The 24173-nt window shown below is 46.6% G+C and overlaps 1 protein-coding gene across 1 annotated transcript in view; it reads left to right on the top strand.

Moving 5' to 3' along the window:
* LOC135394459 (protein dachsous-like) overlaps nucleotides 1-24173 on the top strand; it is a 208683-nt gene that overhangs the window by 86540 nt on the left and 97970 nt on the right. The window contains exon 2 of the mRNA XM_064625196.1: nucleotides 11680-13505. Within this exon, the coding sequence (XP_064481266.1) occupies nucleotides 11733-13505 (1773 nt within the window). The 5' untranslated portion in view covers nucleotides 11680-11732. The remainder of the gene's footprint in view (nucleotides 1-11679; nucleotides 13506-24173) is intronic.

The following is a 24173-nucleotide window of genomic DNA, read 5'->3' as shown; positions in this document are numbered from 1 at the left end:
GTTACCTTAAAATGATGAAAAGCACGTCTCAGGTTTCGGTTAAGATTACCCGATATACTTATTAACAACAACAGAAAGTCGTGATACTTATTAGATGTTGTTTTAGGTACAGGAAAGCCGTTTAACTTGTAACTGCAGATGAAGGTTGCTTAGGACGCCAGGAGACAACACAAACATATTTCATGGTCCCGTGGTGAGCTCTAAGAGGCAACAAAAGTCTTCTCGAAGAGATGCTGAATCAGATGCAGGGGGTATTCTGTACAACAACAACAAGTGAATGAAGGAATAGTGACAATGACATGGGAGTATGCTGTACAGCTGACTAGCTCAAATATGAGAAAATATAAATTGGTGAGTAGGTGGGGGCAGCAAGCGGAGCTGGTGGTGGTGGAGATGAAAGGGCTCGCCGTTGTCGGCCTTACAGAGGTGGGCAACGGCACGACTAACGCCTTTGGGAATGTGCGTCCTGGGCCGACTTCTAAGGGAACTTTGCCCACATATGTATGTCTGAAAGCGTCTCAGGAAAACCCAGGAAAAATCCCAGACAGCACAGCCGGCACCGGATTGGAACCCGGGTACGTCCCAGTGTCGACGTGACATGGCCAGCACGCTAACCAGCAGAGCACCAAGCAGCAGAGCAGCGGTGGGGGCAGCAGAGACGAACACCATTGGCTACTAGAGCTAGAACGCAAAAAAAAAAAAAAAAAGAAAAGAGAGAAAAGGTGGTTGCTGGGATTAGCACATATTCTTAGACGACGACATGAATATAATGGAAACATGAACGTAGAAAAGAATGACCAATCTCGTGGAAACCGTTCCGGAATAAAAATTTTGGACACGCTACTGCTTTCACTCAACACCATTGGCTACTAGAGCTAGAACGCAAACAAAAAAAAAAAAAAGAAAAGAGAGAAAAGGTGGTTGCTGGGATTAGCACATATTCTTAGACGACGACATGAATGTAATGGAAACATGAACGTAGAAAAGAATGACCAATCTCGTGGCAACCGTTCCGGAATAAAAATTTTGGACACGCTACTGCTTTCACTCAACACCATTGGCTACTAGAGCTAGAACGCAAAAAAAAAAAAAAAAAGAAAAAAGAAAAGAGAGAAAAGGTGGTTGCTGGGATTAGCACATATTCTTAGACGACGACGTGAATGTAATGGAAACATGAACGTAGAAAAGAATGACCAATCTCGTGGAAACCGTTCCGGAATAAAAATTTTGGACACGCTACTGCTTTCACCCAACACCAGACACACAAAAGACGCCGCAAATAGTGTTGACGTAAAGCTGTACTTCCATCGAGAGTTATTTCTTTCGAGAAAGAAATATTTGTCAAAACAATGCCCCGAAGAAACTGGATACTAGCCTCCGCAAGACGGCAGTTTTGGTTGGAACCCAAATTGCATTACCCTCTTCGCAGAAGAAGGGAGCGGCCAGGAACTTCCGCAGGAGTTGAGGCGCCCCTCGCATCTTCTGTCTTGTCTGTTTTGAAAGCCCATGTGAGATTAGTAAGAATGCCGCGTTTCTGCTGAACCATTTCCTCGCAACAGCGGGTCGTTTTTATGACACTTCTCAGGGCCGGTCCTGTTATCTGTTGCTGGACGAGATCTTATCAGCGACGGTTTCCCAGCGTTGGCTGAGACAAAACAGGCTCAATATTCAACAGAAAGCAGATATTGGATGGCCACGTGACACATGTGCAATGTGACAGATGTACGAGGTGCTGTTCAGAGTTGACATGGCAAGGTATCATGATCGGAGTCGGTATGTAAAACGTGTTCATGGCGGTGTACAAGGCGGACGACTATCAGCTGGAGGACATTCATCAGTCCCAAAGGATGTGTACTTAGTAAGCTCCGTGCACCACTTGTTGAAACATCTTTTGGCCACAGCCGTATTGCACACTGTGACCCATTTTGCCACGTAAATCGATAATAGAGAGTTTTAGTATATCATACGCTATCGTCTTTGCGTACGTAAGGCATAGCGTTGGTGGTTCTGCGCGCTGCTCGAAACTCTCTATCTGATATGGGCGTGCGCAGAACCACCAACGCTATCCTTTACGTACTCAGAGGCGAGAGCGTACGATGTACTAAAACTCTCTATTGTCTTCACATGTTTTACGTAACGTAACGGTACCAGGATACAGGCACACATCTTCCATACACATTCTGCAGTTACTCAAAAACTCCTCAAGCTTTTCGGCACCTAGTTATATATGACAACCACTGTTGCGACGCCAGCAGTTCATGTTCCTCAGCGAAACTGAACTCATTGGCAGTCCATGATGGCTCCACCTGTGAGGGAACAACCATAATTATGAATACGCATCAGGAGGTTCTCATTCTTGTAAAGGGAATAGCGAGCTTACTTAGGTATGGTTAACCTTTCCATTCGCCAATCTTGACAATAGACATACCCCCCCCCCCTCCCGCCCGTATTGTTATCGCGGTGCAAACACACGTATTCATTAATCGCATACAGTTAACTTCGAGTTAACATAAAAATGTGCAAGTATGTGCAATAGTTTACGCGCGAACGTCGTTCGTCGCTCACTGCACGCGACCTCTGACTGACAATGGGGAATTCAAATTACACCGATATCAAAAAGAATGTCATCGGCAATGCATAATATACGCACGAGAGAGCGTTGACGGTGCCCGAGCTCGAAAACTGGTTTTATTTGTCAGCGCTTGTCCTCCAGCACAATGCCCAATCCACTGATACAGCTCCGAACGCTCGCGAGTGTACACCACCAACCTTGTGTGCACTGCAAACCTCCCGTCGATATATTTCTTTCCTTTGAAAAGTCCCGACGAGGGGACGTAGCTTTCATCACTTGAAGTGCACAGAGTTTTCCTCCGCTGTCGGCACGCAAGCACGTTGTCATCTCACCGATGGCGTCCATGCGAGGAAGGAAGGAGAGAGAAAACGCATTCCAGGCAGTTCCCTGCCTTACAGAAACTGGTTTTGACCAGGTAGAGAGCTGTCGTTCGTTGCGGGAACTTCCAAATTGAATTGTTTTGCCGGCACCCAACATTTGTTTGAAACCCCGGTGGGCTCCACCAGGAAGGTTTTATATCGTTCCGCTTTGATGATCGAGAGAATGTCCCATTATGAGGCAACATGCGGTGTCCATTTCGGCTATACCGTAATTTAATAGGCGCTGGTTCGGTTGGTCGAGCAAAAAGGGTGTCGGAGATCCGTGGCTTATTGCATATACAGTAATAAGCTCCGCATAGAAGTAAGCGGTTATAGTAATACTTTGGCGGGTGACATCTATGCGTGCTCTACTTGGTTCTAAACGGTTTGGATGCACCTTCGGTTGTGGGGGTCAGCACCTCCATAATCTTTGCGGACTCCACACGCTCTTTCAAGAAGCTGGCGAGTTGTCGGCAGGTGATGGGCGATCCAAGTGGGACGATAAACGGGAACAAAAAGGAGCACTGTATGAACGCATGATGATACACAGATTTCATCGAAGCAGAAATGCGTGTCGTACGTTACAATTTTTAATGCGTTAGGGCGAGCTCTTTTCACTACATCTACTCAAGGAAGACGCATGTACAAAAGTACCCAAAGTAGACTGCTAAACACAGAAATCGGAAATATATGTAGCTGATATGAGGAGATCCTTCATCCAGGACACAAATCTTTCCACGTTTAGCGGTAATTAACTGGCTGAGATTGGTAACCAATGAGGCTTGTGCACATAACGTCACGCGCAGCCTTTGCGCGCCTTAGAGCCACGTGACATGGTAGAACATGGGGATGCGTCACAGGCGTCTGACTGCGGGCCGAATGAAGCAGCAGCCTCTCGTACCTGCATGCGTACCGCAGCAACTCACGGCTCCTACTGTGACTCCGGTGCGGCAATGTTTTCCAACGTCACGTGACCAAACATGACGTCACTGCACAAGCTTCATTGGGCTAGACAATATTGACCAGTTCCAACTTCGTCGTTCGATGCCATCTGAATAATACCCTAGTCCTACACATTTAAAATCCCGTAAACGAAATCGAGATTGCACTGATAAGGCCGTCAGGGGAACTGAAACAGAAAAGGAACGGAGTTCCCAAAGCTCCGTGGCCCCAAGCTGCTTATTCTTGAAAGCAGAACAACACACTGTCGCCCATGGACACGGATGCGCTACAGTTTGGGGAAGGCGACCGAAGCGCCAGTTTGGACCCTACCGCTAGAATGCGCGATGTCGTCAAATCATCCGTCGTCAATATTAGTGACGATGACTTGGTTGCTTTCAATTAATTTCAGCAAAAAAAAAAGATAAAAATAAAGAGAAAAACATGGCAGTAAAGTCGAGTATGTGGTCGAGTACCACACTCTTAAAAATGAACTTCACCGCATACCACGCTCCAAGCCAACCATCATCTCGAACGATATCGTTATCTGCACCGATTTGTTGAAAACGGGAGGCGTACGCCTTTTTTGTGACTGTTCATAATTGTCACAAAAAAGGCGTATACGCCTCCTGTTTTCAACAAATCAGGGCAGATAACGATATCATTCGAGGTGGTGGTTGGCTAGGAGCGCGCTATGCGGTGAAGTTCATTTTTAAGAGTTTGTGTGGCAGAAGGCAGGTCTTGCTCAACGGCCCATCTAACACTTTGCTCTTCCCGACGAACTCATGCACCCTCTACGCATCTCCACCCTTCATCCTCTATATTCTTTCGTCCTCCTCATCCGCTATAGTCGTGAGGGCGCCCACTTCTGTGTGGCCAACAACGGCGAGCCGATCCTGCCATTATCCCCCCCCCCCCTCATTTCTAAGAGTGCAGAAAAAAGAGAGCCAGTCCGCAGCAAAGAATCGTCCGCCAGAGATTACAATCCAATAACAGTTACGATCCGCCAGTGAAATCGTCAGCTTGTTTCTGCCGTTTTGTCAGGAAAAGCTACCAGAAAAATAGGCGCGTGAAACATGATAAAAGCTCCCGTGATGACGATCACCTTTCAAAAACTAGTTGTGCTTTCTGCCTTTCTTGAAGTAGGTAGGTATGTTTGAAACACCGCCGAAGACCATGCTCAGCATGACAGCTTTACTGAGGGCAAGCTTTGCCCTGAGTAACTTTCTATATCCACCTGATGAACATCCTGAAGGATTGCACACATCGACACGCATGGATCAAATACAGATATTTGATCCTTTCGTTCGTATTCTCTTTATAATATCAACATTGAAAATTTCTTTATGTTTTCAACCCTACTCGTTACCTGAGCGTAGCCTTATGTGATAGATGATAAACGTTCGATAAGGACAACATTATACGAGCTTGTCGTTTTTGGAACACCATTTCTTTCCTAGGACTCTGATATTACAATTCTTTCTTTACGTAACGGACCCAGCAACAGCGAGAGTGTCTAGCTGTTTTTGTACTGTATTACACCCTTAAACGATTGGTTCAAGGGATGAGTACTTCACGGTAAAATTGCGGTGTACCGTCAGAGTATTAGCGTTCGGAGCGGTGGCAGTAAAAATGGCAGCTGAGCTCACCCGCTGTGTGATGGATCGCGACGGCGTAGATATTGACACCGCTACCTCAATCTGTACCTCCTTTGCAGCATGTTAATGCGGCTGCCAGACAAACATGCCCAGACTTTCCCGTTGAAAGTTCATTTCTCCGGGCCAAAAGGATGGGTCTCCTGGTAATAGAAAAAGAGGCGCGCATTCATTTGAGGTTTCACGAATGGCTGTTCCCTTTGGGATACGCAAATCTGGATTCTCAAGCGTAGCTACTTTAAATGTCCACGTCTGTATACTGTGCGGTATGCTTCAGGTAAGCCGCAGGAATTCGGAACGTGCTATCGTTGCTGGTTAACTGAATAACCCATAGTGACCATGAAATCGTAGATCTATTCGCGGCAGCACTGGACATACGTTACACTAGAACTATGCAGAAAGAATGTTGCGGGAAGTTACTCCGCAGGCCGATCACACTCGCACCAAGTCTGTCGAAATTAGTCTTCTATCTCTATCGAATACTGTCGCAGTATTTTCATTTCTTCTTTTTCTTCTTTTTCCTTCTTCTTCTTCACTCATTTGTGGACACAACTGCATCAAAAAATAAGTTTCGGGGACTTGAATTCCCGAAAGAATTTGGAGACACTGATCGGTTTTAAGGTACGTAGTGTCACTTCATAGGTCGATGTTAGGTCAGGTGACACACCAAGAAGGGTGTCGGAAGAACTTGTAATATCCAAATGCGTGACAACGCCATGTGGGGCTCCGAATAAACTTGCATGTTTACAGCATGGAATATGTATATAAATAAATATGTGGATACAGTTCTGTGCAAAATGCAAATATTTATCAGTAGTTTTATGTGTAATGTGAGATAGCCTATCTGGACAGAGCTGTATTAAATTCAGCATTTGTGCGTTGTGTACTTCCGAGGAAAGGATTTCCGGAAACTCATTGATCGGCTTACATACTACAAATTGCTTCCTGCAGATTTACCTGGATTTCCTGCAAGACACGGTCTCCTTTATGTCCTTCGGTGCGCCTCTCCACTTTCTGTGCCTCTCGTGTCTTCCTTCGTTTACGGGGCATTTACGTATCACCGAAGATGCTGATGCAGCCTTATATACTACCATCTGTCATCCATCGTCACTTCATTCGAGAGTTTGAGTGTATCCTACGCTATTTGCGTGCTTAAGGGATAGCGTTGGTGGTTCTGAGCTCGCGGAAAAACATAAAGGGAGCTTCGCGCAGTGCACAGAACCACCACGCTATTCCTTACGTACGTAAAGACAATACCATATACGATGCACCAAAACTCACTGTTGTCATTTCATACCTCATACAGTCCCGTCGGTGGGTAGTAGGCCACAACTCAGGTGGTGAACTTCCCCATTCATCATCATCATCATCATCCTATCTGTTGCTACAGATGGAATACAGTGTTTATCCTCAATACGCAACGTCGAACGTGTCACGCTCCGTATCAGTGGACATAGCGACATTCTTCTTTGTCAGTTTTATAAGATGACAATTAGACTTTGCCAGTCATCCAGCTTGTTTTATATCGCATTCGCTAATATTATTCTCCTGTTGACGAAGCGCGACATGAAACAGCGCTGTCACCAGTTAATTGCTCGAGCGATGGTCGCTGGAGTGTTTTTCGCAATAGCAAAAGTGTCGTTCGCCAAGTGAAACTGTTATGCTAAAGTTATAAAGCTATGAAAAAGTACTTGGGAATTTTCCACGCGCTAAATGGGACATACTATAGGAATATATAGGAATAAGTGCTGGGACGTAAACACGACTAGGCTTCAGGGTTTTCTGATTTTTCCGAACAAGGACGAAAAACGTACGCCGGTAGGTAGAATTTCACTCAATTCGGATTTGTCCGAAGAGCTCCGGTTTTGACGATTCCTGTGGCCGAGGGCTCAACAAGAAAACCCTTGCCCTGGTGACTGGTTGACAAGATTGCCTCCTATCGCGGTGTACCAGACCCAACGACAAAGTCACTTGACCTAAATCCACCGCGCAGCTGTCTTTCACTTTACAATGCGCGTTACATCTGTGTAATTGTAGATGGACTCCCTCCTTGCCTGAGCACCTCGACATTGGAATTACTGAATAGGGTATCCTATAGTCTACACGACATGAAGGCATTTTGAAGTCATTTCGGCAGAACGTCCACCATCTAGGGTTTCCCTTTTCCCTTTTTTCTGTGGATCATGCTTCCCTCCATCCTCAATGTCGACAAGGGAGCACGGATTACATACACATTGTAATAAGATCATTGGGAGTAGATCTACACAGGCCTGTGGCGCAACGGATAACGCGTCTGACTACGAATAAGAAGACATGCTGTCTATATCAGATGGCGATACACATGTCGTTGCAGGTTTGAGCTCGTGTTGTGTTACGTTACGTCCTGTTGTTCTCGTGCCCAAGCTCAGGCTTCGTCGTCATGGAGCTTATCCACCAGCTTGTCTGCGTGTATGCTATTTTAACCGTTGTCTGAAAGTTCTTCCGCGTAATAGTGAGCGTTTTTGCGAGGCACCGTCTAATTCTTTTTATGAGTATGTCGTCTCACCGCCGTTGTTTCGTCTCCGAATTTCGGATGTGAACTCCAGTGTAAAAAGTATACGACGGAGAACTCCGAATTCTCGGAAATTAATAAACTCCGAAAAACATCTTCCGAATATGAAAAAAGAAAAGAATAGTTCGAAGACTACGAACCCCACACATAACGTTTCATGTCGCGGATAACGTTTCCTTTCCGTGGCTTCATGTGTGACAGGCAGCACAAGGAGCTGTCAAGCCCGCGCAGGATAACAGAGGGATTGAGAATAGAATACCCAAGAGCTACGGGGTCCAAAAGAAATAAGAGGCCATCACTGCGCATGCTCACAACCGAAACAGTGTTTTTCGCAATGCTCAACGACGACTCCTTATTTCTTTGGACTCTCATAGCGCTTGGGTCGACCATTCTAAAACTGCCCAACATGTCATAGCACTATCAAGAGAGACTACGCACCAAAAACGTGTTGAAGTAACAGTGCGACATCGATCCATACCGTATGATATTTCGGTGGACACAATTCTCATCCCCATTTGCTCAGATGATTAGGAAACGAATGTTTTCCTTTGAGTGATTCGGCGCTCCTCCACGGAAGAGCGGTCCAGCAACACTGGGCTTCACCTCACCGGTATTCTTCGTCTGCGCGTTTCTGTAGGTTCTGTTCTACCAATGGCGAGTACTTTACAACGAAATCGAGGAAGCAGATGACCCGTCATCCTTGTCGCACGAAGAAGTTACCAAGCGCGTGTCAAGTAAACAGCCGACGGCCCGCACGAGACTACCTGTGACGTCACGCAGGGTCCATGAGGCCGCAGAGAGAGCCTTCAGGAGTTTCGGTTTCGATATAAGCTCTCCAGCTCTTTTGGCAACTAAACAGTCCCCGACCGTAAACAACGAAAGGCTTGAGAAACGAAACGAAAGAACTCATTTACGCGGTCACTATAAGAATTTCGAATTGTCCCGGGGTCTCCCTTCAAAGCGTTGCAGATACTGATCTTGTGGTTGCCCTGTCCCTCCATCGCGTGCAGCACATCTCGGATGGAGAGAGAGAGGAGTTTTCTTGGGAGGCTTGACCTTCGTCTCTGGGTAGAGCGAAAAGGGGAACGCCGTTTGATTGACATGTCCACAAGCCCCAGCTGTCATTATCGAGCGGAAGAATGGGTGAATGAAAGAGGTTTTTCAGTTAAGTCTCTCTCAAAACGTGTTGCATTGGCAAGGGGGAACGCTATAGCTTGCTTTCAGTGGACTGCGTAAAAAAGTGACCGCTCCCGCTCTTCTCGAAACGACGAACGCTGTGTTACTCCTTTTTGGCCCATTCCACCACTCAGGGTATGTCAGTAGTTTACCCAGAATTTCGTCCTAGGGGTGGTTGGGCTCCGCAAGGGGGTGTACTTACACGCTTTTGACAAAATATTGCGCAATCTTACAAAGTTTTAGGGGATCTCCTCCAGATTTTGTCGGGTGTTAGGGAGTGTATAGGAGAGGTCTGAATAAATCACTGAGGCATGTGAATCAGAAATTATGAGGTCGTGCGGTAAACTCTTTGGCTGATACGTAATTTCTCTGTTTCTGTGTTGTGCTACGGAGTTTCGTAATAATCAAGAGGTTACCGGAAGCTTCAGTAAAAGTCGGCAAACAAAGAGCCGACGGAGGATCGACCGGCCGATGTGTGTGGGTCGGCGTGCATGGATGCCGGTGATCCGGTTCGGTATCTGCTGCGGGGTCGATGTTGCCCCGGTCTGGTGGTAGCTACTGTACCTCGAATGCGGGTCGCATAAGGCTGGTAGCATGCAGCCAGTTCCCGCGGGTCAGATTCATTCGTCCTTGCCCGTTCCTTGGACGGCCTTGCCGTGCTTCTCCTTGTTTAGCATTCCGGTGCTCGTTTCTTTATTCAACTGGATGGCGTGCGAAACGTAACATATGACTGATGTGGGAAGTCTGATCTACGAGAGCATTAGTCAATTTCTGAATCAAACTCTTCTCGAGTTGGGTGCAATGTCCTCGTACTCCCTGCCACCGGAAGTAACTTCTTACTGATGAATTTTTACTGCATGACGTAAATCCCGTTTCAATTCAGAAAATGTGATATTGATGCAACTACACTGCGTGTTGGGATAGAGTGAGGCCATCCTTTTCCGTGGCCCACATATATGCAGTGATGGCCACTAACTACTTCTACAGTAGTTTAACTATAACTACTAACTACTTCGCGATAGAGTAGTTTAACTAGTAGTTCAACTACTTTTCAGGGGAGTAGTTAAAACTACTTCCTTAACTACTGCAATGTATTTTAACTACATCTATAACTACTTCACGTTGTCCATCAACACCAATCCCTTGTAGTGTTCTTGGACACCTAAATATGAAACACAAATAGTGATAATGATATTTAAAATATACTCTTGTGCCTACGTCGCTTAATTCACATACGGTCGTAAAGTCCACTGCCTGGTCTTGTATATTATTCGCTAACAATAGAGCTTGCTGCGGAAATATTTTCTATGGAGTCAAAGCTTCCGCTATAAATGTACGTACAACATACGACGGACCATGTACGAGATTTACACTCAGGCTCCTTGGTCACAGATCAATGCGCCGCGCACAAATACATAAACTAAGTTGCAGAATTATTTCACAGCAAATGAGGCCTCACTAGACAAGCATTAAAAGTGAAGATTTACTACACATGCACGGCACAATTGCTCTGCACCTCCGTTCTCATCAAACAAGTAGCTCAAGGTAAAAGTCGGAAGCACAATCGTGCCGTAAAGCTTGCGGGAAAATCGCAAGTAGTGGGCGCCTGCAGTAACCTAACTACTGTAGTTAACTACTCGAAGTAGTAGTTTAACTAGTAGTTGCCACTACGTTTCTGCAAGTGTAATATGGTACAACTGTAACTACTTTTTAACTACAATGAGGTAGTTTAACTAGTAGTTTAACTACATGTAGTTAACTACTGGCCATCACTGCATAAGACTCATACCTTGGAAGAAACGAAGAGCAGAAGCCATAAACCCGTCATGGGGTTTTATGAACCACGGTCTCGGAAAGTGTGCACGGACGTTTAATAGTTCGCCGCAGAAATCTCCAGTCGAGAGCGTCTTTGTTGCGAATGCACCCACAATAGCGTTCAATAGCATTATGTGTCAGTCTACCAGTGCAAACGTTTTGGCAAATGACTGTTCCCGATGAACATAGTACCCGGATTGCAAGCTAGCTGATGTAAGGCTGCGCAACGTTTCTCTCGCAATGGACCCACGCACACATATACATGAGGTGATGACGTGTTTGGCCCAAAGCATTGTACTAGTATTATAACACAAGAAATTTAAATATTGACCACATTATTGTACCCTATAACACGTAACGATTTCGAAAGAACTCCCTCCTGAAAAGTGGCACCGGCGCACTCCAATGGTTCTATGCCCGACTCGCCCCTAATTTCGTCGCCGTGATATGTCTCAGGGTTGTCGCGTTTCATAAAGTTCAATGATTTAGAAGGCGAAGTTCAAAGCACCTTTGTTCACTTTGCTCTCGATTTTAACGCTGACAGTAGAAAAAATATTTATGTCCGTGTTATTACTGTGTGTGATAAATAATTTTTCCTGTACCTTTTCGCAGGCAATGCCAGGACTGATGGCAACCATGACGCTGGAGAGGCACAGCCGCGGCAAATGGGCCACGCTTGCCTGACGGCAGGCAATTTTGGCGCCGCCATGTGGCCCCTCTTGGCGGCTATCTTACTACTGAGGGCGCCGCCTTCGGTCACCACGGAGTACCTCCAGGAGTTCGACGTTACCGAGAACGTGCCTCTCATGACCACGGTCGGGTTCATCGGACAGAGCGCCTCGGCGACTCCACCGCCTCCGCCTCCGTACCTCATTGTTCCTGTTCCCAACTCTGCTGTTGATACCGACCTCAGTATTGACCAAGCCACGGGAGAGATCCGTACAAATGTCGTCCTCGACAGAGAACTACGGAGCCAGTACTCCTTCGTGGCGATCCCCCTCAGTGGCGAGAACGTACGGATCGTTATACGGGTTCGAGACGCCAATGATAACTCTCCGGAGTTCCCGTCACCCTTCATGGCCATTGAGTTCCCAGAAAATACGCCGAGGGACGTGAAACGGACACTAAGTCCTGCACGCGACCGAGATTTAGGCGAGTTCAATACTCAGCGGTACGAGATAGTATCGGGAAACGTGAACAACGCGTTCCGGCTCGCATCTCATAGGGAGCGGGACGATGTCCTCTACTTGGACTTGCAGGTGAATGGTTTTCTTGACAGGGAGGCTACGCCGAGTTACAGCCTGATCATTGAAGCGTACGATGGCGGAAGACCACCTCTTAAAGGTTCTATGACTGTGAACATTACCATACAGGACGTCAACGACAATCAGCCCATTTTCAACCAGAGTAGGTATTTTGCTACTGTAGCGGAGAATGCCACGGTAGGCACCAGTGTCCTGAGAGTGTTTGCGACGGATGCTGACGCAGGAGAAAATGGCCAGGTGCACTACTCTATTAATCGAAGACAAAGCGATCGCGAGAATATGTTTTCCATCGACCCAAACACAGGTGTCATATCTGTGAACAAGCCACTCGACTTCGAGTCCAAGGACGTTCACGAGCTTGTCGTCGTCGCTCGTGACCACGGAGCACAGCCGCTCGAGACGACCGCGTTCGTTTCCATTCGCGTCACGGACGTCAATGACAACCAGCCAACAATTAACCTCATCTTTCTCAGCGACGATGCATCTCCAAAGATCTCTGAGGACGCTAGACCGGGCGAGTTTGTTGCCAGGATTAGCGTCAATGACCCCGACTCGAAAGAGGAATACGCCAACGTTAACGTTACATTACGTGGCGGCGACGGTCACTTTGGCCTCACCACACAGGACAACATCATATACTTGGTCATAGTATCCCATCCCCTGGATAGAGAAACGCGTGCCAACTACAGCATGGTCGTCACAGCGACTGATAAGGGGAGTCCTCCCCTGAACGCTTCACGGGCATTCGACCTCGCAGTGACAGATGCCAACGATAATGCTCCGCAGTTTGACAGAGACGTCTACTATGCTAACGTGCTGGAAGTGGCAGACCCTGGAACGTCAGTGTTGCAACTTTCAGCAACGGATCGCGACGAAGGGAGAAACTCCGCAGTGCGTTACACTATGATGGAGACGCCTGAAACATACTCGCAGTGGTTCAGGATCGACGCTGTGACGGGGTTGCTCACGACGCGCACTCACATTGATTGTGAGACGAATCCAGTGCCGAGGGTTACGGTTGTGGCGACAGACGGCGGGGAACCACCTCTGTCGTCCAGTGCTACGGTGGTTGTGACCATCAGTGATGTGAATGACAACGAACCCATCTTTGACCAGAGCTTCTACAACATCACTGTTTCTGAGGACGAGAGCGTAGGCAAGTGTCTACTCAAGGTCAGTTGGTTACTGTAGTTTTGTTTCGCGAGTGGCACTGAAGCTGTTGGTCATGGTGTATGTCGTGAATCTGTTGGGACACCGTGTGTATTACGTTTAGCGGGAACAGGTGGTACGGAATAATAATGTTGCCGTGACGTTACACGAAGGTTTGCCTGCCTATAGGATATAGGAGTGGTGCTGCACATTCGAAATATCGTATCTTCCAGAGATAAGAATGTATCTATCTACGTATACGACTAAAACAGCTTACTCGCAAAACCGAGGACTGCGCAATGGGGTATAGCTTGTTCCCCTGTATGGCCTGCTTTGATCAGGGACAGTCTTGTCGCAGACATGATGAGCATTTTCCTACAAAGGGACTCGCAACGCAAAATATCGCTGAAAGCAAATCTTGGAAGTGCCGTTGCTCCGCTTTGCGCCAGACACGAACTCCAGAAAGCAGTGCAGCACCTTACAACATCAGAGCTACAGCGCCGCAAATCAGTACAGAAAGCCCTGCTGAACTTTTTGAAGGCAGTGGACCCTCACGGTCGGCTGTAGTGCAGGGAAACTGTAAGCCTCCCCCTTTCATCCCTTCCCCGAAGAACGTGTCGCCAATCTAGGCAGGCAGACCGCTCGAATCCCTACGTCACCCCCGCTTTATCTCTGGTTGTTGGTATCGAGTCGCCACGGGGAGTGAAAACTGCGCTTCGTGTTGCAAACCTTCCGACGACTATGTGTGGTGGTGGTGGTTAAAACAAGCAAAAAAGAAACAGAAGGGGAGTCGTTTGATCTGTGTACATGAAAGAGGACACCCTGGCAGGCCTTCCTAGAATATTGCCTTTATGTTCAATGTCACCGGATATCGCATGGCTCACTTTCATTTATTACATGTCCCAAAACTACACTTTTAGGAGCAAATGTGTATAGAGTGCATAAAGATCGCACCAAATCAGACCTAAACTAACATCTTTATTCCATGTTGATGGTCGACATCTATGCACAGTGTATAACAGGTGCAAGGGTAACAAAACCTTAGCTGTACCTCCAACAGTGGGCATAAAAGGGGACTCCTGTCAAACGTTTATACTTCCAGGAGTTGTTTATGCCACCGTAGTTTGCTCTCCTTAATTGAGGGTATGTTGAAATATGAAATATGCCAGTCGTTAAAAAAGCCAGATAGAGGCGGGACACTTTTTCATTGCCTGTTACACCACGCTGGTACGAATCTTCCGACGACTTGCCAAGGGCATCATTCAGTCGGACGGCACAACGTGCATATCCTGACTCGTGAAGCTACGCACCGCGAGAAGACGACTCAGAGAATTTGCATTACACTTGTAGTTTTACTTTTTTAAAAGCGCTCCGAAGCGTCTCGAAAGAGGTAACCCCTTTACTTAATGTAGTGGATTCAACGTTCCATAGTACCGAAGATATACGTCGATATTTTCCAGCCCTTGTAGGAGAAGCATTTTCATGTCTGTGTGGTACGAATGGCATCCTTTCAGGAAAATGCTGCTATACCTGAGACCACGATATACTTTGGGTCGTTTGTACCTAAAAGTGCGTAGTCGGCAGATGTTCCTGCGCGCAGATCCTGTAAACCAGGAGGTTACATCGTACAGCGCACGTCTCCTCTTCAAACTTGGAAAGCGAGACTCTCCGAACTGTATAGTGAGTGTGGCGTCGTAGAGGATGTATAGAACACATCCTTCTCAGGTGTCAGAAATACGTTGATGCTCGAAGGGTATTAAAGACAAGCCTCTCTCGTGTGGACTCCCGAGCCTTCGACATCACGAAACTGTTAGGTCCTCATTTGTCCGACAAGGCGCTAAGGGCATTTGAAGACTTTTTGCATGCAACCGGGCTTATGGACATCCTGTGACACGCTGAATGTGTGATGTGTCTTGTGTGTGCCCCCGGCGATTCCGACATTTTACTCTCACTGGGGCGCAGCTCTTGAACTTGAACTACATGTTGAACTCCATTATCATCTCTGTTCTTCTCTGGACATCACCCCTTTGTGTTTTCATCATCTCATCATCTGTTTGAACTTTCGGTATTAAGTGTACTGGGGTAGCCAGTTTGACTTCGTCGAAACTCACATCCCCATTTTTTTCTTTATTCACATCACATCACATCCTGCGCGCAGAAAAGCTCAGTGAATAATAATATGGAATAGTTTGATGTACACGGCGTGTCAGCCTGTCTCTGGGCTGCACGTAATGCAGGTTCCCACCACGAATATTTTGTACCACGTTTCGCCGAGAATCTACGACACGACGTTATAGGAGCGTTGTCTACCTCAGACGTGTTGCTACCGTCAACAGCTGCGACCTTTGAGCAGAGTAGGCGTCACTGACCGTGCTCATCCACATCATTTCAGTTTCACTGTTTTGGTGGGAACATTAATACTCGCTCGTCACGAAATATTATCATGCGAGCCACTCGCTAATTACACTTTATTCGTCATGGTTACGCGTATTAACCTAGTAACGTCAAGCTGCAATAAGGGCGGCGGCATTATTGACCCGCTTTTCGCCGGTCAATCAGACGTCAGTCTTCGGCACAGTAAGTAGCGCATAGGCGAAGCTGTCAGGCGCTTTAATCTCATGTGAAACCTCAGAGAGGCCACGCGTCCCTCGCGCAACAGAGTAAAATGGTACTTAATAGCGTTTACAGTTTTCGGTAGGAATATCGAACCAAGGACGGATCAGGGATGGTCTCAACGGAGTGGAATGTGTGAGATTGATTGATTGATTACCATGATCGGTAGCCTCCTGGTGTTCGTGGAGGGTTGTATTTTGTCATTGTTGCCATTCTTGTTTATTCGGTCTGACACTTGGTAACTGTTCTAGTAGATGGCACTGATATTCGCTAAGTAGTTTTAGGGATCGGATATGTTCCTTCAAATTTCGTCTTCCGCGAGGGACATTGAACACTCGGTGACGTAGATGACGAAACCTTCATGTGGGTGTAATGAAATCCGCCTAGGCAACTACTGCTCGACAAACAATATTGCCGGAGTCCAACTGTCTTCCCCGAAGGAAAGTACTCTTCCCTCAGAACCAACGGAGCGCCACAGTACGTTATCTAAAAGGATTTGTTCAGACTGAGGCCGCTACCAGGGTTGCCATATTTGGCTGCGCCAGGTTGGCTACTTTGGGGCTGCCGTGGCGCCAAAATTTCGGCGATGGCGACTTGGCTACTTTCTGGCTACTTTTCTGAATACTTCTTTGCGCTGTATTTAAGGCTCTAGTGTATGCATGGAGGAAGGAAAGAAGAGAAGTGAAGCCGAGATTGGGGGCCACTCCAGTGACATCACTGCTGGCTTTCCCCAGTTTCGGTTACATACATCTCTATGGGAGCCCCCAACGCATAGTTTCGGAATACATGGAAAGGTGTGGTGGTAGCGCGCAAATATGGCCCTCAAAGTGGCGCGTGCAAACCGACCTGATTGGGCTATTCATGTAACGTGACTCCCGCATGGCTCCAAAGAAGCTACAGCTCATCTACTATCCTTACGTCACTTGCCCCTCGCTTCTCTCCTCTGTGGAAAGGCCGTTGGGGCGCCTCTTTTTCTTCTTTCCTCCATGGGTGTATGAGGCTCGAGATCGACTTCATAAAACGTTCTGACTCAACCGGTGTCGACAGCGAGGAGGCGATACCTGTAGCAGAGCTGCTTTGTTTTCTTCTCGCCCCTTGTGTGCAATCTCCAGAATCGCCTCCCTTACGCGACCCGAGGTGGTCAGTACCATGAAAGTTATGACCGCAGATGAACGTAAAGAGGTAATGAATCTTCCACTGAAACTTTTAAGGATTCAAGTCACACACTTGATAATGAAGTGTGGTACCTTCAGGAGATCCTGACACTATAAGGTTACCGCACGAGGCTTTTTTTTTTATTCCGTATTAGCGCCGCGAAGCAACTGTGGTCTTTGAGCGGCGTACACGTGTGGACAGATGGAGAGAGGACACCAGGAAGGGGTGGCGGACATGGGGTTAGTATGCGTCCTGGGCCGACTTAGGGGGGAACTGCGCCTGAAAAGTCTTCGGAAAACCCGGGGAAAACCTCAGACTGCACAGCCGGTGGTAGGATTCGAACCCACTACCTCCCGGTCTTCAGCACGACCTTGGCTACCGCCAACGAGCGGGACGCCTTAACCGGCTCGGCCGTGCCCCTGGTACAAGGCTTACAACTACAGAGATCTAGGAGCAGTAAATCTAGTAGTAGTGCATTGGAGAGAGGGCTACGAGGGTGACGCATGACATTCCCATGCGAAATCACCGTAGACCTAGTTTATTTAGTGACTCTACGTAGAACCACTACAGAAATATTTTTCTGGCTGCGCCACTGCCTGAAGATGTCGTTTAAGAACTTGACCTGCTGATTTAACTGTTCATTCGTGACCTTGTATCGCACATCTTCTAGTGTAAATGGGAACTTTGCATCCGTGGTGAAGCTGGCTTAGCGCAGTTCTTTCCTTGGCACCTGATGCCCGTACACCGCTGGCTACAAAAATGGTTTCACATCGTATAAATTGGCTATTTTCTCTGGGAGCTGTGGTATCTAATAGTTATGGTATATCACGGCACGAGAGAAAAAATAATAAAGTTTGGAATGAAATGAGACTGGCTGGTACGTCAAGGCTGCACAAAACGGTGTAAGACACCACAGGAGCGTCGGCTACTTTTCACGATTTTGACCCTGCAATCCTGGCTGCTACCCTGTAGCCCATACATTTCTGAAGCAATGATAATCCTAATTGCAAACCAACACCTTCCAAGTTCGTACTTTTGCAACTTGTCTAGCTTGTGGAACACCAAAGAATGCGGAGGACCTCGTGCATTCTAGACGCTTCTCGTCTGCACATTGAGAAAAAAAAAGGGGTAGAGGGGAAGTAACTTACCACTCTTACTCCATTTTCACTCCCCCTCTCACTCACTTAGTCCCTCTTTCTTCCTGCATTTGCCACACTGCATCACTGCAAATAGTTACTTCCTTTTGCCGTCCAAATTTTAGTGAAGAAGTGATATGTGACATCGCCTTTCTTCATGTATGGTGGGTGACCTTTTAGTAATGAACTTGTTTACCATAGTGCAGCCATTCAACTGCTACATCATTTTTGTTACATATTGCCTGGTTTTGTATTAAGACTCTCAGTTGGTGAAGTCATCGCCCATACATGAGGACATATCGTGACATATGACCGTCTCACACACTAATTATAGGAAGTTTATCGCATTCAGGAGAGCTTCCCAGGAAAGGTTGCTGAGGGAAGCTGGGATGGTTTTTCTTGTAAGTAGTTCTGTGGGACTACCTAAATTTCAGACAAGAAGGTATCGCACCACCTACCTCTTCTACACCAACATGACACATCCCCTTTTACGCACAACTTTCCCATACCCATCGAGTATGTACCACGACGCAGCAATTCAGCTTCTGCTTCGATTTGCTCATATGCGGAGACACAGATATATTGCAAAGTCAGAAATTTCACAGAGGACTCAAAAGCAGCTGTGGAGGTACTGGCATAAACTTGTTTCATGGTATCAGCATGATAATTATAACTGCTGTCATGGTTACTCCTGAAAAAATGGAGTAAAGCGGAACTCCCTCTTGGAGTGTGTAAGTTTTACTCCAAAAGGGAGTGTTGCACGGGACAAGATACTTACTCCCTTAAGGGAGTTGTGACGGGACCATATTTTCTCAGAGTGTCCGTCTAGCAGTCTCTGAAGAGTGCCCTAGATAGGCTGGACCTTCGACCATTGAACATGGAGAAAGTGCATGGGACAACCCTCACTTTGCGCCCTGGTGCGCTTTCTGAAAGGTACAATTGCTGCAGCTATCTTATGAGACTCGGGGCTCACATATCCCAAGAGAGTGATTAGCATCCTGACATAACGTCCACCAAGTGATGAAAGATGAAAAGGTTAGCCAGCTGTAGGAGTCGAACCCACATCTTCTGGATTGCCGGTCCAGGGCTCTACCAATTGAGCTAAGCTAACACGCCTTCTCAGCGACTTTCAGGGTGCGTCATCTGAAGGGACAAACCAGTCACTCTCTCTCACTCATCCTCCTTTCACTCTTACATTTTTTGCTCACTCATACACACATGCATACGACGGGATCGACGCAGGCGGCAACTGTTGAACATGAAAGAACTGATGTTCTGAGGCTGGAAGAACATAGAAGGGACACATACATACAAAGCCTCAATTTGCCTAAGAAATTAACGATGAAAGATGAAAGTCGCTGAGAAGGCGTGTTAGCTTAGCTCAATTGGTAGAGCGCCCTGGACCGGCAATCCAGAAGATGTGGGTTCGACTCCTACAGCTGGCTAAGCTTTTCAGTGACTTTCATCTTTCATCGTTAATTTCTTAGGCAAATTGAGGCTTTGTATGTATTTGTCCATTCTATGTTGTTCCTGCCTCAGAACATCAGTTCTTTCATGTCCACCAAGTGTTGTGGTGTAGCCGGCTGCAGCGGGGCGGCCATCGTCTTCCCTATCTCTCTCGCCCTCTTAGTGCTTTTGGTTCTACGCCTCGTTTTGACGCTTCTGACTTGCACTTTCTTTTTACGACACCTTTCCTGCTTTGCCATAAAACGTCAACTGACAATAAAACCAATATGTGCTGTCCCTTCGAACGTACCTATTCCTCAAAAAAACAAATAGTGAAAAATTGCGAAGGAATGAAAAAAAATAAAATTAAAAATATTCATTCCCCTATAGCATTATGTCGCACTGCGAGAGAGGGCGAAGGGAATATCGTCGCGGCAGCACCAAGGAGCTGAACTTTATTGACCGATGTCGATAGTATCGCATTCTTCAAGTGCTGCCATCATTAAACGCATCTGCTGAAACGTGACGGATTGTTGAAGTTGATGGATTCGGCGTGGACCTTGAGCATAGCATGGGGGCTCTCTTGCTACGCCAGCTGCATGAGAAACAAACGTCGTAAACGTATGTGGAATAGCGTTTCTTGTAGATTGCTAGACGTTCCTCTGTCTGCCATCATTAGCTTTCCGTTCTGTCATGCTTTCCGCGTTATCAGTGTCTTATCATATGCCGCACTCTGGATACGCCGACAGATCTCTTTCGGTTTGTATTCCGCTCGACACGTGTGAGGACTATGAGTACTGCTGCTGTGCGGGTCTCATTCTATAAAGGTACTTTTATGGAGGTTTTTAGGGCAAAATATTATTCACGGTGTAATGTACCACTTATTTTGTAATTGTTTGGAATATGGACCGCTTCATGTTTCCATCAGTAAGCCTATATACATTTACCTTACTGTGGGCTACTTTAAGTCCACTTTCCTATCGTAAACGGAGTGAGACGATAAGTAGCGTAATTGCTTAAAACGGAGGGTCGCAGAACGTGATGCCACTCTTTTTTATCTCTGTACAGATGAATTCAATGGCTGCATCTGTCGAGTTTCGTGAGAGCAACTGCGCGCTGATGGGCATTCATTTGTGCTACGCGTTATAATACGCTGCGACAGTTTCTGCCTGCGCAGAGGGGAGGGTACCACATCACAAGGTGTCCGTCCAGTCACAAGAAACCGTGTGCCCCTCATCCTCGAAATTTTACCTCCTTATTTGGGAGCTAGAGGAACCAATGAGGTCGCTCCACGGGCGATAGGGGAGAGATGAAGCTGAGGAGCTATGTTACTTGCATAACATAGAGTATCGGTGCTAATGCGTTTCTCAAGGGGCAGCGGGAAGAATCGTGGATATGAAGCTTTGAACGTGACGCTTTGTATTTCGAGATAGACACGTCACTTTTGATGCAGATAATATACTTTCCGTACTTTGAGATGGCATATACGAGGAGTCATTTTCTTTCGTGTACCAAACGCATATACATGAAGCACGCATGAGCTTTGTTTTGAAACTGACAGAAGGAACATATACCTTTACGTAGCGCATCTGCTCATATGTCGGTAATATTTTCAATTAGCGCCGTATACACGGTGCACCCTGCCTGGTGTGCAACGTCGTCTCCGGGTGAAAGAGGTAGATTTGTGGAGGGGTATTCGTGTTTTATGATGTCTCTGCAACAGCGGGCGATGATTTTCTATCATGGCCGGCCTCTCAGCGGGGTTTCTCCAAAGGACAGCGGCCGAGGACTGCAGTGAAAAATGGACGCGCACGTAAATGAGGGTGTAACCACGTCCCATGTCTAAGTTGGTGGCGCGAGGTCTGTTTGCGTTTCCGTGTAATCTTCGAAATGCGGTAAAGGCAATTGGGTTCTTCTTGCTGGGAGGACGTTGGCCCGACTGGGGAAGGGGGAAAAGTGTTTCCTCTGTGAGAAGCCAGCTACGAAGAATTCCGTTGCGCATTTGCTAACTAGGCTCGAGAAGGATTTTGGGGGAAACACAGCACTGTCGGGAATACGAGTATGCACTACTTGAACTGGAAATTCCTTTTTATGTTCCGGAATTTTAAAGGTGCTTATTGGAACCGTGGGCAACATGATACTGTTGTGACGACAAAAGGTGTCAGCACTGTTCTTTTTCACTTCGAGCGTACGACGTGTCTCGCATTGTCATCTAGACGACTAGCATATGGCATTCGTGTGCAGCCTGTCGAATTTGGATTTGGTTATTTTCAGCATGATTATCAGGTTGCTTTTACACAATTTCTTGTGTTTCACGTCGCAGAAAGACCAGCTCGCGGTGCCTATACCTTCTCTACCTTTGTCTTTTCCTTCAACTATACACTTTCATACCCAAATGCCGTGAAGGCCCTGCATTTCGGTGCTTCTTAGGCTTCGCGTGAAAACAAAATCGTCACAGAGGAAGGAATAGCTGAGGCTGCCAACATCAGTGGAGACCACGAGACACAAATTGTGCAGAGTCCAGGTTCGAGCCCCGGAACAATTTTGCGTGCGTATATCAGAACTGTTTGTCACTCCAGTAGCAACAGGACCTCGCAGCGATTACAGTTAGCGTGGGAACTGAATCCACGTGACTGTACTTGATGTCATGATAAACGCTTCGCGTAAGTAGACCTTAGATCGCCAGGAGGCACCCACAATTATATACACCTCCAATGTGTGCGACATATTCCTGTCATCTGATGCCTCCGCAGTATTTATGAAACTCATCTATAAAAGTCAGTCACGGCTAAGCCATCATAAAAGAGTCCTCCGTATCTGACTGTGATGCGCATAACGTAAGATATTCTCTCAACATTCTGACTCTTTTTTTTTTTATCTCTCTCTCTCTCTCCCCTCTATTTCCCTCTCCACATATGAATTGTGATTATGAGAGATTTCCTGGTATGTGTAAGTATATGAAGAATATTTACTCGCGAAATAATATTAGCACGTCAAAGGCTTTTTCTGACTAACGCTTCTGGAAACGACACCCAAGTTCTTACTTGGACTAACGTGAGGAGGGCATGGTGGCACATAAAAAGTTTATACAGAAAGCTTGATCACAAAGAATTAATAGAACAGCAAATATGTCGGGGGTATCCAGCACCGCCCCATCATTGTCATGATACGACACGGTTAATCCGTGAGGAAATGTCTGATATACGAGGTATTGAGGAACCCCTCGTCAGTGCCGTGTCAGTGTGCTTCTGTTTCGTCTTTATTTGAGCTCAGCACTGAAGCTTTTATAGATTTTAACACCCTAGTACACTTGTGCTTGCGCTTAAACATCTGCCAGCGAGTGCCCTCATCACATGCCACATAATGGCAATGGGATTCGCCCAAGTGAGGACAGTGCTGTAGCCGACGTCTTGGACAGCGTCAACGGGTCAAGGTCGACGTGTTTGCTCGGCCCGCTACTGGAGACGCCCTAGACGAAGCTTGACTGTCGCAGGCTCGACACCTGGGACATTTAAAAAAGTGTTTCCCACCCTTGTCCCCTGCACTCAGGATCCTTATAGCGTTCTTGCGAGCTGGATTTTTATGCATCTGTCATATTTGGGTTGCGGTATTGCTGAGCATAAATATGTTTTATGCGTCTAGATATCGCAGCCAAAAGTTTTAAGACTCGAGGACACAAGTATGTAATGGGCACTCGATTCTAACAGCAAGCATGGGTCTATTAGCGTACCTCATTTTGGTTGGTCGCTCTAACCTATCAGGTACATACATGCACTAAACTTTCACTAAAAGAAGACCGTTTTCGTTTCTTTTTTCTCTTCTTCGTTCTCGTGGTTTGCGTAATGTTACCGTCGTACATAGCTCTCACATTAATACAACTTTAAATCTTGCATAGTTGGCTACGTTGATGTTTGTGGCAATGAACTACCTAAATAACTTACCAAGTACACCAGATGCGCGACGAAGGAAGCACTCAGGAATTGTTCAATATAGGTGTTTTAAACGTGGGTTTCAGTAGAAGCCTTGACTGACAGTTAAGAAGGGGGGGGGGGGGGTGACGGGAATCTCCAGCGCCACGATGAATTGTTCAGTTATAGCGTGAAAGATATCTAGCGGGTAGCATTCAGTGATTTATAACGTTTAATGGGTCTAAAGTTTCCGTGTGGTTCTTAGAAACTTCCCTACAGCGCTCATTGGTGACAAAGAAAATCGCATTTCGTGCTTCGTTCACTCTTGTGAACACTCACAAAATAGGGATGCTTCAAACGAGAATTCTGTTCAGAATATATTTCATGAACATTTCAAAATAATATTCAGACGGTTATGAGCATCTAATTTTAGT

Source organism: Ornithodoros turicata, chromosome 5 (genome assembly GCF_037126465.1).
Source record: "Ornithodoros turicata isolate Travis chromosome 5, ASM3712646v1, whole genome shotgun sequence".
NCBI lineage: Eukaryota > Metazoa > Arthropoda > Arachnida > Ixodida > Argasidae > Ornithodoros > Ornithodoros turicata.
Note: the sequence above shows the minus strand (reverse complement) of the source record. Positions and strands in the feature narration are given on the sequence as shown.